Raw genomic sequence first — 16,630 nt, forward strand, 5'->3', positions numbered from 1 at the left:
GTCTATACATAACCCATTAATGGATCGTTGGATTAAGGAGAATTCTAAACGGCCATATAAAGTTCATTATTTAGGACCGAGATCACAGAATGAATTCATTGAATTATTGGCAAATGAAACACGTAAAATAATTGTAAATGAAGTAAAAGAAGCAATCATTTATTCTGTGTCAGCTGACACAACTCCAAATACCACACATGAGGATCGTTTAGCTGTATGTACAAGGTATGTCAATAATCAAGGTAAGGCCGTTGAACGACTTTTAGAGATTTCAAAAGGAACCGATAAAACTGGTTTAGGTTAGGTTAGGTTTCCAACCTAACTTAACCTATCTTAGAAAATAACACTTTAAATCCAGGGTTAATAACTTTTCAATCATATGACTTTGCTAGCAATATGTCTGGAAAATTTAATGGAGCTCATGTGAAACTTTCAGAACTCACTGGTCATCGAATTCCGTTTATACCTTGTCAAGCTCACAGGCTTAATACTTTTTTAGAGCATAGTTGTGATGCAAGTACAATTATTGCAAACATGGTTGATACTTTAGAAAATCTCTATGTATTTTTTTCTGCAAGTAGCAAGAGGTATGGTTTAATTAATATAAAATTATCTGAAATTGAAAATGCCTTACAGCTAAGAAATTTATCAAAAACACGGTGGACAGCAAGAGCAGAAAGTGTTAAAGCTGTATGGGGCTCATTGTAAGCTATTATCAAGTCTTGATGAAATATGTACCGATACCGGACATTTTGACAAGTTAACAAGATCCAAAGCACTTGGCCTTCAAAAACAATTACTCTCATTTGATTTTATTGTCTCTATAGTTTTTATGAAAAATATTATGTACAAATTAAAATGTCTTACTGAAACTCTTGAAACTAAACATTTATGTATAATTGATGCTATAGCTTTAATTGATAGTACTATGAAATTGATGACTGAGATAAAATCTGATGATCAAGCTATAAATAATTTAATTGACAGCGCTTTATCTTTTGCAACTTTACTTGGAACAAACCCCGAAAGTTATTTTAAAACACATCATCGTAGAAGACTATGTCCTAAACGAATCGACTCATGACCATCAACTAAAGTTGAATTTACAATACATTTATTTTACCGAAGAGAATTTAAATTAGTTCTTGATACACTAATCACATTATCAAATAGCAACTTAAAACAATGTATATCTTCTGTTCAGCCATCGTTCCAATTATTTTCACAACCTTTAGATAAATCAAATATTACTCTTGAAAATATTACAAATTCTCTCTCTTTATTTTGAATATGATTAGGATGTATTCTTTCAATTACATTTAAGCAACAATCTAATTATTGATACAGAATAGTATTAACCAGAATTATATACTTCACCTACAAGCATGACAAAATAGATAGGTATGTCAGCAATATTACGAGTTTTGGTTCGATCGGCGCATCCCCACTTTCTACCATGTATTGAGTTCTCCGGTTTTCATTATGATACCTATATCCGACCAATGGAGAACCATGCGGAGAACTCAATACACGTTAAAGGAGGGGATACTTAACGGGAATGTGCGTATCATAATGTTGCTGACATACCTATCTATTTTGTCATGCCTACAAGGTTACATTATCGCTTCAAAGTGTTGAATTTTGGAAATAAATAAATTTAATAATATTACTAAAAAAATATTACATACATAATTACTAAAATCACAGTTTTTTAATTAAATTTAAAATTATAAAAATGTCAAAATTATAAATTCAAATGTTTTGAAAAAAATGTTCATATAATTATTTGTAAGCCCCTGCTGTATAATAAGTATCAAATGTATACCTATGCTTTGTCATTGAGGAGAAAATCACTGTAATGTATAAGTTAAACTTGAATTCAATGATAAGTCATTGCATAATATAAAAAACGATTCAGAAAAAAAACTTTCTATTCACAAGTACTAATAAGCATATTTTATTATACAACTAATCCTATATTTCTATTGATATTATACATTTTAATGTAATATAGAAAGAAAAAAAAAATAATTCATACATATAAATATTAGTTAAAGGAAATTAAAATGTTAAGTATAAAAGTTAATACACACAGATTTATGTGAAAATTAATTTAGGTCACAAAATCATTATTCACTAGAATGAACATAGTTATACTGATATTTATTTAGCAATACCCCTTGGGTTATACAGTCAAAAATCCATTTTTCATGAATATTATGTCTGGATTGTAATGTATTAGCGCCAATCACTATATCTGCTTTAGATTCCTTACTTGTGCAATGGCCACCACAAGCATGCACCAACCGTCTTAAGAGTTTGGCTGGTGATTCACAGCTATTAGATACGTATATCTTACCAGCATTATTAAATATATTAAATTTCAAATCAGAACCAAATACTGTATGGCGTCGTATTTGAAAATCCTTAATAAAAAACATTTTTGTAAATATTTATTTGAATATTTATAAGTAAATTTAATAAAAGTGAATCAAGAGTTTTTACTTTGACAGGTTCAGACAATTCTGGAATCAAGTATTTTTGATGAGATAGCCATCTTCCAATTGAGTATGATTGGAGTACCTTAATAATAAAATAACATTTTTTCAATCATGTTATGCACAGAATTATAAAAATTTAATATGTCAAACATATTTTGAATAAAATAAATAAAACTGTAGTGTTATAATATGGCAAGTTATAAAATTAGTCTTTGTAAATGCCTTACCCAATCTTCAGAAACAATGTAACAGCCATTAGCCATTGCAAATACAATATCTAATGATTGACTAGATATTGATTTGGTAATTAAATAAGTAGTAGTAGGTTTCACTTCGGTGTGAAAAATAAATTTTCCCAAGTTTTCAATGAATGACTTTAAAATTTTCACTTCACTGTTCCAACAAAAAATTATATTTTAAATTATTGTTTTTAAAAATAAAATTGTACTTTTAATTTTACCTTTTTATTATCCCTGTACAGGCAATTGACTGTACCCTTACATCGTCGTTTAAAAATACTTCTGGTGTCCGAATAGTCATTGAATTGATGAACATTGTTCCAGAATCATTGTCTTTGGTTTGAGTTGACAAATCACTGACTTCATCAATGTTATTTAAATCCTTATCAGAAGGAAATAATAGCATACGAAATCTTTTCTTGGCTTGAAAATTTAAATTTAGTTGATCTTCAATTTTAGCTATTTGACCATAAATATCTTTTGAAATTGTTTTCTCTTTTACATCAGGCGTGAGATAGTTTCTTAATGTTTTAATTGATGTTGGTACATTCAATTTATCGATTTGTTCATCTAGTACAACAATTTTTTTTAATTCTTTGCATAGCTGATCTGATAATATATTCTCAACATCATCCTTAAAATGAAAAATTAATATAAAAACAAATATAACACACAACAAATTTTTTTTGAATAATACAAAATTATGGGTTAGGTTTTACTATTCTCGTGAAAGGTAACTAAAATGTAAGTTATAATAAATAAACAAAACAATTTGTTAGTGAAGCGTTGCTTGTTGCTGTTAGCTGTGAAGTAATTTATCTTGGAAACATAAAACAAATTTAATATTATTAAATACCTTCTTTCGTGGCTTTGGAAAAAAATCACCTAACTAGGAACTTAAATAAAATATATTGGTGGGGCCATATTGATGTCCATTTAAGAATAACTCTATAAAAAGTGTTAAAAAATGAATTTTAAAAAGGTTCATAATATTGTATTTACCCAACAGCAAAAAAACATTAATTTTTAAAGCTTATGCTGCTATTTAGTTATTAATAGTTGTACATCACTTGAACTACTAAATCTATTGGTGGCATGTTTATAATCCGAGGACTCCCGGATTCATCCCCCACCCTAGAAATGTATGCAAAATAAGGCACTTTATTTATGCAAAAACATTATTATCAATATATTATAATTCTTCTAAATTATTAGTATTTAATAACAATTGGCGCATATTGCCTGTAGCTCATCATTTAAGTATTTAATATTGTGTCATTAATTAATACATATAATAATATGTACCTATTTGTTGGAATGATTGGTGAATTTGCTATATTTTAAAATATCATTGAATTATTGATATTATAATTATTATTATTAAATAACCAAAAATGGGTTGTTCACCTTATTTGACAGATTTTCCTCAATGGAAATTTTAAAACTAATCTGAAGAAAAGTTTTTCCATTGAACACCTTAAAATAATGTGACTTATCAAGACATACAAATTTTAGAAAAAATGTCAAACCAACTAAAAAAAGTTGGTAGTGATGTTATTTTATTAGTTATTTATTAATTTTAATCATTTTATTTATTAATGCAAATAATTATATATTTGTTATTTCAACACAACTCAGATGCTTTGTTGTAGAATTCTGATTCATTTCTTGCCAAATAGTATTTTTAGTAGAGCAAATTTGAGTATATTTTACAAGATATAAATTTACAACTAGCCAAGTCATAAATGAACTTAAAAACTTGTATATAAATAAAAATAATACGGTTTAATACATTTTAGTTGATTAGACTATTATAGATTATTGACCCAAGGATTACAGATAATAGAGGATACCCCAAGTATGAACTATCAAAATAAAGGAGTGGGAGGGATTAGGGTGCTCTATGCCTCAATGTCAAAATACAAAATATTTGTTCATTATCACTCATTTACTAATTTTATATTAATACTTTTAATTTCATTTTTGATTATAAATTTTCAAATTTAATAAAAATACGAATTAATGTGTCCATAATAGTATACATATTATAATAATACAGGGTAGCAGTATACTTAATAAGCTGTGGCCTTTAATCATTGCTTGCCGTAGGAGCAATTTGAGACATATTTGGAATATAACGTAGTGCAACATTATGGGTCAATCCAATAGGTTGTATAAATTAATATAACATAGATTAGTAGGTTGTTATGATGATGTTGATAGACTTACCTGTTTGTTCACAGTAGTTTTTTCAGGAGTCTCAATAATAGGACATCTTTCTCCATTTTCAACATTATGGTTCCTACTGAGATTAAACTGTTTCATAAGGTTATCACAATTTGTTTTAATTAGACGGTCACGTTCCATATTACTTGGATCTAAAAACTTTTTATATGACGTGCTGATTTTCTGTAAAACAATACATTTTTATTTATTTATTTTTCCAGAAGATAATAGACCCTCCTAGACAAGTTTAAATGGGCTCATAACTTCACAATTAAGAAATATTTTAAGTACCAGGTATGTATAGGGTTACCAGACATCCTAATTCAAGAGGATTTGTCCTCTTTTTGGATGTCCTTGTTCATCTGGGCTTTTTTTTAAAATTGTAAAAATGTCCTCTTTACTACCCATTTTTTTATACATTCTAGGTAGTTGTTGTATAATAAAATTATGATTTCATTTTTTTTTAAGAATAATTTTTAGTAATTGTGATCAGTGATCACACAACATCAAGGCAAGTAATACAATTCTGATTATGGGAGGTAATGCGATATTGTGATAAGATGTATAAGAACTATGCTTATTATTATTAATAGTACCATCCAAAAATAAAATATTTTATGAACTATGCTAGAGCAACAACTAGACTTAACCATGATATAATATAACCATAATTAAAGTACTTTAAAGTGCTTATCAAAAAATTTAAATGAACCATAATGATTGAGCAAATTACCAAAACAAGATACTAAAATTATTGAACATTTTATTATTTATTAACCAAGACATTAAAAAAAAAAAGAATTAATAATTAATACCTATTATTTATTGACTGTAGTAATATGTATAGTATTAAGAGAATATAAAAGTTCACCTAACCTTTCATTTGTAAAAAGTAAGTAATAGACAATTTCTTGAAAAAATTTAAGAAAAAGAGTATTCAATTTGTCTGCCAAGAAATTTTTACCATACATATATTTTTTGAAATAAAGATAATTCAAATCCCTGGCTAGGTATTTAATAAAAGTTAAGTAACAGATGTTGATGGTTTATTACTAGATCTTACAATACTTCAAGAAATTTCATCAAAAATAGTGATACTAAGAGTAAACAATATTATTTAAAATTATAAATATTTCTCTTTCTTTTGATGGCTAACATGATTTTAGCAACTACTGGCATGTGGACTAATCACTACAAAAAAAAAACCGATCATTAAATAGGTGCAGCTCTAAGATTACATTTTACTGATAGTTGGAAAATAAAAATCATAGAATTAACATAAGACACTTACACAAGAGTTCCTTGTAGATGAAAAAAAGGAGAAAATATCAGAGCTTAAAATATTTTATTGTGACTTTGATACCCAGAGAAGTTTACCCATCCTCAAAAGTTACTTGAGTAACAAATCAAGGATCAAAATGTATAAAGAAAAATCATTAAAAAAAAATTTAAGAATAAATTGTTCACCTTACACTTCAATATATCTGAAAATCTGTCAAACAGATTTTGTGAACATTTAAAGTATCTTACGTACGGTTATTAGTTTTTGAGTTACACAAAAAAACTAAATTGATTTTATCAAAAACTGGTTCCAATGCTTTTAAAAACTTCCAACAATTGTATTATATTATATTGGTATTTTTTATTTATAATCATTGTTAATTGCAAAAAAAAAATAATCAAACAGCCCTAATTTAAAGTACAAACAACATCTTTACAATATTTTAAGATAATACAAATTTACATTGCATTACTAAAAATGTTGACAATAAGTATTGAAGTGAAATTGAAAATGAAATAGGTACACAAACTAATCATTGAAAATTACTTACTGGAATAATAATGTTCCTTGATGGCATTGTAGTGTATTTATCCATACCTACAGGAGGATAGTCAGCTGGATCTTGAATCTTATTAGCTAATTTGCTGTACTCCATCCATCTTGCTGATACCAGTGGAATGTTACGTTCAACTGCTTTTTTATATGTACTACGATAGCCATCACAGAACATTACATGCGTAACCTAAAAACAAAATTAAGACAAATTAAAAAAAATTGTTTTAGAATTAATAGCTCAGCTTAATATTCACTTTTCGATTGAATGTTTTTTCGACTTTAGCACCCAAATCAATAAGGCGCTGATTAATGCTAGTATTACTGCGATTATTGTCGACTTTATAATCAATAAATGCAACAACTCCTAAATCATAAACATTTGTAAAATTTTTTTTTTGCATAGAAAATAAAAATAATAAGTATCATATGTGTTAAAAAGTTAACTAATTGCTAATATTAAAAGGCAAAAAAAAATCAATTTTTTTTTAAAAAAAAACCCAGTAGGTAGATATATAATATTATTTACGTAATGTATATAAAAATTAAAAACCATTGTGACCAGTTAAATTTTTCTATACAATTTTATATAGAGCTAAACTATCAACCAACAAACAATTTTTAGAACTTATTGAGCATGCAAAATTGATTTCATTGCTTTATAACATTTTCAATATACAAGATACAGATGAACTCATGATTAATTATAAAAATTTACAATTTGCACATGCATCAGTCAATGGCTTACACACATAATAGCTTTTCAATTTGTTTTTAAATACATTTGCAAAAATCAGTTACTTGAAATCTTTCCCAACACTTTATTAGCTATATGAATTCTTTTAACACTTTTAGTGATGGCTGCCACAGCAGAAAGAGGTTTCTCAAAATTAAAAATTATGTACGAATCCAAATGTCACGGATTGCTTAGTAGGTCTTGAAATGATTTCAAATGAGAAGGGATTAGGCTACCTTTGGATCTGGATGATTTTATACATAATATTGCAACCGCAAAAACACGATAAATCAATTTAAAAAAAAATTTTTACTTTTATTATTAAATTTTTATTGACTATATAAGTTTAGGTGGGTACTGTGTATTTAACTTAGCTAGTAGGGGTTGACTAATTCACAACTATATTTATGTAGTTTATTTATTGATGACGTCACCGTATTTTTTCTCCCTTTGACCCACGCACAGGGTTAGGATTATTATCAATATTAATCATTATTGTGAAAGTTAAATTTGCTATATTGCGTGTGGGTCAAAGAGAGAAAATCATGCGCTGTTATTTTAATTTTAATCATTATTTATAAATAAATATGATATACCTACACAGAAGTTTGTTGATTTTAATATTTTTACTTGTATAAAAAAATATTTAATGTAGAAAATCCTCGAGAAAATCTTATAGGTATTAAACGATTGATTTAGACCTACCTCATTTAGTACTGAACCAATTTTTAAGAAGCTCGACATAATATAGAATAACACAAGTTGTTGAGTAAAGGAATACAATTTATCAAAATTATGAACCTGTATTAAATATTGTATTGTGACATGCCTGTGGTTCTGAGATTTACCCTAATACTTTGTGACTGTTAACGTTTACTAGTATGTATTTACAGTGCAATTTTAAAAAAAATATGTCAAAACTCACCGATGAAATTTACAATCCTAAAACGTATATAAAGATAATTTAACTCTAAGAATTTAATTTGACAAGGATTTGTTTTATAATAAATATATAGACTTAATACTAATGGCCAGAGCATGGTAGTTCCAGCGGTGAATGTGGATAACATTGATTGTGTTATTCCACACTTCTAAGCAGTGCGTACACCCACCAGATTTAAAAACAAAAACAGCATAAATATGTAATTACTGTCAATACAGGATTATTCAAAAAGATTCATTTGATTTCAGATGCTCATATAGTTTTATTTTTTAGGCTTAGAACAATATGGTATACATTAGATAAAAGAAAAATATGTCAAGTTTAATTAACTGTACCTATCAATGTTCTACATATGTGAACTTCTTTGGTTATACGAATAACATCTAGTCGTTCCACTTAATCATCGGATACACTAGGTTGGCCTGTGCTTTTTCCTTTGCACAAACACAATGTTTCTTCAAACTGCTGGTAGTACAATCAACGTATACTCCGAGTAGTGTGTGCATCGACCCCGTAATGACGGCGAAATTCGCGTTTCACAGTTATTGTCGATTCACGCTTTGAAAAACGCTACACACAAAATGCTTTGCTGTTAGGTTACAAATTTTGGGAAACTAAATTATCGCCGTAAGCAATTATTTTAAAATAATGAATTAATGACATATTAAAACTTGAGAATAATATCCTCTATTAATTGGTAAATAATTTGATAAGATAAAGTCTATTATTAACCATTATACAGCCATTTTAAATGGGATGAATCATTTTGAATAACCTTGTATTTCTTACAAGTGTCAAACAAATTTAATGAATTATGAATATACTTGTATTAATTCTTGCTGGAAACAATGAATGCATTTTGTGCCACTAACTTTCTGATTTCAAAATATTCATTATATCTACCTATTGCCTTATTATAATAAAACATAGCAACTTGCCATCACCGCGCCACCCATCCTTGCAAGCCATATATGCTTCATTATTAGTATAAGTTCTATGAATAAAATATAAAATAAAATTCTTAATATTAATGAAACATTTTAATTTACCTTCAAGAACTTTTTGAGATTTTTGATCATTATCATCTTCCTCAATATTTATTTTGGACTCATTTTTTATACTTGTTCTAGGACTGTCTTGTAAGTGTTGAATTCCGCTTACATTAAGGTTGTCGGTTGATACAATTGAAACATTACTTGAACTCAAACGGGCACCCATTAAAGAGTACAATTCTTTCGATGCCTCGTGCATTAATTCCATGATCTTTGGAGTAGGAATAAACAGTCTTTTAGGTCTTGTTGGTGTATTAAATAATATTTCTTCATAAGGTTGTTTTTTTTTTTTTGATGCTGGTGTCTTCTTAATCAATTTGTTTTTAACCTCTTCATTACTGACGCACTCATCAGGCGGTATAAGTTCACCAAACAGGTCTCTGTAACCTTCCAACGATGTTTGAGAATCTTTAGTCACGTTGATATCAAAATCTTCACACAAATCTACATTACGGTCCAATGATATTTCATCTGAACCGTCAATGAGTAGTTTCCTTTTTTTACGGCCACTAACTTGTTGAGACGTATTTTGCCGCGACATAGTCGTAGTTCTACACGGCTAGGTATTAGCTAAATATTAATATTTATTAAATTTAGTCACGTTAGTTTAATTAACTCATATTATTTCCAATCCAAATTCAAAAACCAAAAATGTATCATATAGGAACTGCCGCCTGCCAATGAACACTGAAGTACTAAGTATAATAGGTAACTGATAAGTGAACAACAAACAACGATGGTAGCTCACGGCGCGGCGACGCTAAGTATTAAGGTACATTTGCCACTTATCATATCCTGATAAGGAGATAACCACAAATTGTATTGCATAGTACCACTTTAATATCATAAACACATGGAGGTAATACGCGGAGGTAACGTAATTAATGCAGTTTAGATCCCTTCTCCGACCTTTTTCATTTTTTTTATTTCTGATTTAATATTTGTACAATCTGTAAAGTTATTTTTTTACAATAAGCACAAGTGATATTTTAGATTTTAAGAAATATTATAAAAAAAAAAAAAATAGGAAATTAATAAAATAAAATATACAATATTCACGTACTTCTGTTAACTATTTTACCTTCTTAAAAGTATAATTAACAGTGATTGTTTAACTATCACCAAAAAGTGCACAACTGGAATGTTAATATAATGATTAGTTTTATTCTCAACTATAACACAATAAAAATATAGTACATTATAAGTCCTCGGTCTGGCCTCAGGACAACCTGCACGAGAACGCTCCTCTCCGTCGCAGGTCTTCAACCAACTGCCGTACCGAATATTTGGATTCCCTTGGTGGAGAAAGGTGCTCATTTATAAGTACATATAACTATCTTCAACATTATAGGAAGTATTTTTACACTTCTTAACATATAAAGGTTAGGTTTAGATTACATTTTTTATCGAAACTTATGAAATGCGGCGAGCTAAGAACGACGGTGTAACCAGCATTAGCCACTCGGACTTCAGTTCAAAGTTGTAACCTTATGAAGAAGGATTTTGCAATTTTGGGTTGAGCAGTAAACCGACGGAGTCGCTTTTCTATATTGCATAATAAATATCATTGTACGCTGTCTATGACGTACTTACCTAATATACCACATGTCCACATCGGCATCGATTCCCAAACCTCAGGATTGACATTTTTATTATATTGAAATGTCACACCTTGATGTAACTAAGCAAATTATTACATCAATCTTTTCTGGGATTCCGAGAAGCGAGATGAGAAAATTTTAATTTATCAAAACAATTTAACGACTCGTATTAAGGCGGGTTCCCACGGCGCGGGGCTCGGCGAGCCACGAGTAAAATTCGCTGGCTTGGTACACTACACGCGCCGTGGGAACGCTCTTGCTCGTCTAGGCGCGGTATAGCTCGGCAAGGCTCGTGTCTATCCGAAAATTGTCGGTCCGATGTGTCCGCGCCAAAGTAAACGAGCCGAGCAATTAGACAGCGTTCCCACGGGCATGCGGTTCGGCGAGCCGTAGTATACGTTTTTTTGTGTTTTATTTTGCAATTGGTATTAAAATTTATAATCATGGAATGGTCAAATGAGGAGGTTATAGAGTTTTTGCAACTCTATGAAGCATATCCACAAATTTGGAACTCACGCCATCCGGATCATAAAAATAGGAACATAGTTCACGATGCGTGGAAAGAAATAGAAAACAACTTAAGGTTAGTTTTTTTTTTAAGATTAATTTTTGATTTTTTATAATAATTTTGAAATAAAATATGTTTTTAAATATTGATTTTTGTATTTTTGTAATTTTAGTGTCAAAACTGATGTAACAGAAATAAAAAAATAAAAAGATTCTCTTATGGCTACTTATAGGAAACTTTTAAACAAAGTTAATAAAAGTAAGGGTACTGGAAGTGGTGCCAAAGACGTTATTCAGCCCGACTGGTTCGCCTATAATGCAATGTCATTTCTGCATGGGATTTACGTTGCAAAAAAAACAATTTCAACAGAGGTAAGTTTAATTAGTTATATTTTGTTTAATTATATTTTATTATTTGAGTACAATACGACTTTATCATACATTTTGTATGCTGCAGTAGCCAAAGGTACTCATATTATTTAACTAATATATATATATTTATTATTTTTTATACTTTTGCTATGATATATTTCAATAATTATATTATCCTAAATACGGCCCTGTGCAAGTAATTATGACTTAATATGTTAAAAATGCCAATGGCCAATGCAGGAAATATAAATATAAATATAGTAATCATTTACGTTGCTCTAGTCGCCGGTTTAGACAAGTAGTAACCGGTGTCGACATGTATTCTACCAACCATAAACCAAATGTTAATTTATTGAAGTTGTTCATAGTCTCTATATTGTTATTTTTGTTCATATAGGTATTTATGGTTTTAAATATTTTACGATATAGCTGTAAAAATAAATATGAATGACCCGAAATAAACTTCTATATCGTCTATATAATTTTAAAAGCACCATCTAAAAATTAAAGAGAAATGAATAAAAATGTAACCAATAAAATAGTTTCAATGAAATAATTATTTATGTATTTATCATAAATATTTTTAAGTTTTAGTTTGATTTAAAAAATGAATACTTCTTTCAACTTAATATGTTAAATTTATTTTATTAATGCTGTTTTTATTAGTGTATATAATAATGATAATAATAAATAAAAAACGTAAATATAAATACGTAAATACGTTAATTACAAATATGTTACATATTAAGCAATAATAATTTTATTTTAATTTATTATTTGGCGTTTTCTTGCCATTCCACTGTTCCGCTTGTCATAAAATATTCAGCTAACTGATCTCTAACCATTTTTGCTTCAAGGCCAGATTTTCTCGGTACTCTTTGAAATGGAAGCATAGATTTGGTACAATTTTGTTCGGACCTCCAAGAGCCTGGAATTACAATTCCATCATTATTTTCAGTATCGAAAATTCCAGGTGGTGTGTATATAGAATTCGATGATCTGCTTCTTCTTAAGAAATTATGCAACAATACACAAGTCATTGTTACATCTCTAACTTTTTCTGGCTCTAAAAGTATAGGTCCTCTAAATACACGGAATACTGAGGCCATAATTCCAAACACGTTCTCAACTACTCGGCGTGCTCGAGAAAGCCGGTAATTGAAAATTCTTTTGCAATTTCCATTTTCATATACTACTGAGTAAGGTTTCATTATGTTCTTACTTAGGGCAAAAGCTTCATCTGTCACAAATAAATATGGTAATGAAACATTTGTATTAGGTAGTATTCCTTCTTGTGGTATTAATAATTCATTTGTCTCCAGTTTTTTAAAAAACGACGTGTTCCGAAGAACGCCACCATCGCTGATTCTGCCTTGACAGCCGATATCCACATAAGTAAAACCATAATTCGAGTTCACGACAGCCATAAGCACAATACTGAAAGTTCCCTTATAATTATAGCATTCAGATCCACTATTTGCAGGGCATTGGATCACTAAATGTTTTCCGTCAATAGCCCCGAGGCAGTTGGGGAAATTCCATTTTTCATAAAAATCTGCTGCTATATTTTTCCAATCACTTTCATTGTTTGGCAACTGAAAAAACAATGATTGATTTTCATTATAAGTTGCGTTTTTTATTTTAAAATTGTATGTAAACTGTTTTTATTATAACCATAATTAATGATCATCCCCTATACTCCTATGATCAAATCACTAATAGTTAAATTAACATATAAATGCAACTGAGTTTAATTATTCATATATGTTGACAATGAACATATAGGTATTTATATTTATATACTATTTGTAAAATGAAGAGTATACAATATATACATATATTAAACATTTTAAATATAAATACAATTAATTTACTACCTATTGATCTTTAGTAGAGTATTGTAATTTATCATTTAAATAATCAAACAAACTTAACAAACCATATATTTCATTATTTTTATCAGTTTGAAAATTTGGAGGATGACGACAACAATATTGAAAATTGTCAGTTGCACGACACAACTGAAATCTATGATCCTCAGACTCCGGATTGCAATTTTAAGAGCCCATCTCCATCATCCAGTAAAGTCAGTAAAAAAAGAAAATCAAATGATAAAGTGGAAGTGATTGAGAACAAGATGGACGAAGCATTTACAATCTTAAAACAAATTACACAAACTCCGGCCAAAAATAAGTGTACACTTTTTACAGATTTACTTTGCGCTAAATTAGAATCCTTAAATGAATACAAACAAGACATTGCAATGATGGAAATTGACAATCTTATGTTTCGATTAAAACATTCAGATAACCAAATGGTACAGCCTCAACCACCCTATTATCAATTTCCAACTACCAATATCCCGACATATTCTCAACAGTTACACCATGATAATTATTCAACAGCATCATCATCATCATCTCTTCAGCCACTACCATCACCAGAGTACATATCTTCTACGCCATCTACATATTACCGTCAACATTTTCAACAATTTCAAAAACCAACCGCAACAACATTACAAAACAGTAATGTAGAAGAAAAAAATTTTGATCAATATTAATTTTGGTTCATCCTACTAAAATTATAACATGCAATTTAGTAGGTATGTTATACTAAATATTGTTTTTATACAAAGATATTAATTTTTTTTACTAAAATGTTTATAATGCATTCTGTATTATTATTTATTAATTTTAAATATTATTATGAAAAAAAATGTTTTTCAAAGTTTCAAATTTGATTTTATTAATTATTTGTTTTTTTTTTTTAAATATTATTTAATTAAAAGGTATTATTCTAAAAAAAGATATGTTTTAAAATATAAATACTTTACCATGATTTCATTTTTCAACTCCTGATTTAACGCCCTACAAACATCTTGAATACACCGGGAAACAGTTTGACTTGAAAACTTAAACAAGTATGATAAGCTCTTAAAGCTATCTCCTGTGGCTAAGAACCTTAAGGTAACAGCTAGCCTTTCCTGAACCGGAATACACTTTCTCATATTTGTATCAGTTTTGCATATAGTTGGACCAATTTTTTGAATTAGATATTCAAAGTCTATGGCAGACATTCTACAGAAATTTTCAAACTTGTTAGATGGCCCTCGTTTTAAATCTTCTAACAGATCCGTTGCATTGTACCTATTGTAGTATAATATATTATTAATAATATTAAGTATTATACAACTATAGTATAATATTATTTTATTTTTTTAATATAGTATTTTCTATCAAAAACTTGTTAACTATAAGTTTAAAAATAAAAAAACTAGCTTATAAGAAATTATAAACTGTTATGTTCTTGTATGTACATTTAAAGTTACTTGTATATATATTTAAAGTTTAACTGTTAAAAAAAGATGGTCAGAAAAAACATAACACTAAATATAAATAAATTAAACTAAAATTAAATTTAAAAAACTTAAAATTAAATATTAATTTACATAAGCAAACTTACCTCGCACAGCTTTTGTAAATGTCATGCATCCAATATCTTCTTTCCTTGCAGGATTTCGTTTTTTCTTTTTCGACTAATTTTTCTTTTAAATAATCACCGCCTACAATTACAATATACGCTGCTGCACAAGCAGCAATTTGCGTGTTATCCAAAGAACGACTCATTTCGAACTGAGACTTTTGACGTCTAAAATAATTTTGAGGGAACTCTGATCGGCTCGGATAAGCTCGTGGCTCGCCAAGTAACGCGCCGTGGGAATGCTGTTGACATTGTAGGCTCGTGATATGCCGAGCATACATGTGGGCTCGGTACAACCACCGCGCTGCGCGAAGTTCGCCGAGCCACGCGCCGTGGGAACCCGCCTTTAGTCGTATTTAAAAACATTTTTTATCGTTCCTGTTCAGCAATTTGTAGAATTAATTTTTACCTACAAATATGGAAGGACGATATTGCAACAACACCTGGGTCGGCACCTTCTGATCCATTAAGTCTCTGCAGTGTATTCATAAGCTAGGCTGGGCCGTATGAAGGGACAATATATGGGGAAGCAAACATATTATAAATATGACGCCCCTAATTCAGTATTCGCTTTTTTTTAAAGTAAATAACCGAAATATATATATAGTATAACACGTTTACTTTAAACGTGAACTGTGAATAACACGTCAAAACACAGATTCACAAACACTGAAACACCACAGTATGTCACGCTGCACATTCTCTATGTCAAAACTATGCTATAATTAGAACGAAAAAATCAGTGATATAAGTTTAAGAGGAGTGAAGACGCTACTCGAACATTTTTTGTCTCCATCTTACAAGTGTCTTAAACACTACATAAAAGCACTGTCTTAACATAGCAAATTGTACGCTCAGCAGATCACGTTTAGCTCTGTTAGTTTGAAAAATAGAATGAAATGACTTCTTATAAAATATTAATGTAAGATTATTATCTAGGGGGTCTCATGTACTTATATAATACAATTGTACATAGGTACATCTTAAAATAATCATAATTCACTTTAAAATTAAAATACAATATTTTAAATGTATAATACAAATCCTATAAGGCTCCCTAGATTGTCTAGAATAATCTTACCTTAAAATTGTATAAGAAGTAAATTCACTTCAAGTTTTAAAGTAACAGAGCTAAA

General features: G+C 29.0%; 2 protein-coding genes and 1 pseudogene across 2 annotated transcripts; 1 reads left to right on the top strand and 2 right to left on the bottom strand.

Annotated features, from left to right (window-relative positions):
- Positions 1–2,040: 2,040 nt before the first annotated feature.
- Positions 2,041–10,278, bottom strand: LOC111040580. The gene is made up of 8 exons (XM_022324515.1): positions 9,529–10,278; positions 7,058–7,167; positions 6,799–6,990; positions 4,970–5,149; positions 2,962–3,374; positions 2,729–2,894; positions 2,506–2,583; positions 2,041–2,426 (listed from the first exon to the last, which is right to left on the bottom strand). Exons 1-8 carry the CDS (start codon positions 10,070–10,072, stop codon positions 2,130–2,132), a joined length of 1,980 nt encoding a protein of 659 aa, XP_022180207.1. The 5' UTR covers positions 10,073–10,278; the 3' UTR covers positions 2,041–2,129.
- A 293-nt stretch (positions 10,279–10,571) lies between these two features.
- Positions 10,572–12,520, top strand: LOC111040582 (annotated as a pseudogene).
- A 170-nt stretch (positions 12,521–12,690) lies between these two features.
- LOC111040581 (protein ANTAGONIST OF LIKE HETEROCHROMATIN PROTEIN 1-like) lies at positions 12,691–15,790 on the bottom strand. Its single transcript, XM_022324516.1, has 3 exons — positions 15,477–15,790; positions 14,848–15,160; positions 12,691–13,606 (listed from the first exon to the last, which is right to left on the bottom strand). Exons 1-3 carry the CDS (start codon positions 15,773–15,775, stop codon positions 12,785–12,787), a joined length of 1,434 nt encoding a protein of 477 aa, XP_022180208.1. The 5' UTR covers positions 15,776–15,790; the 3' UTR covers positions 12,691–12,784.
- Between the last annotated feature and the right edge of the window lie 840 nt (positions 15,791–16,630).

Source organism: Myzus persicae, unplaced genomic scaffold, assembly GCF_001856785.1.
Source record: "Myzus persicae strain clone G006 unplaced genomic scaffold, MPER_G0061.0, whole genome shotgun sequence".
NCBI lineage: Eukaryota > Metazoa > Arthropoda > Insecta > Hemiptera > Aphididae > Myzus > Myzus persicae.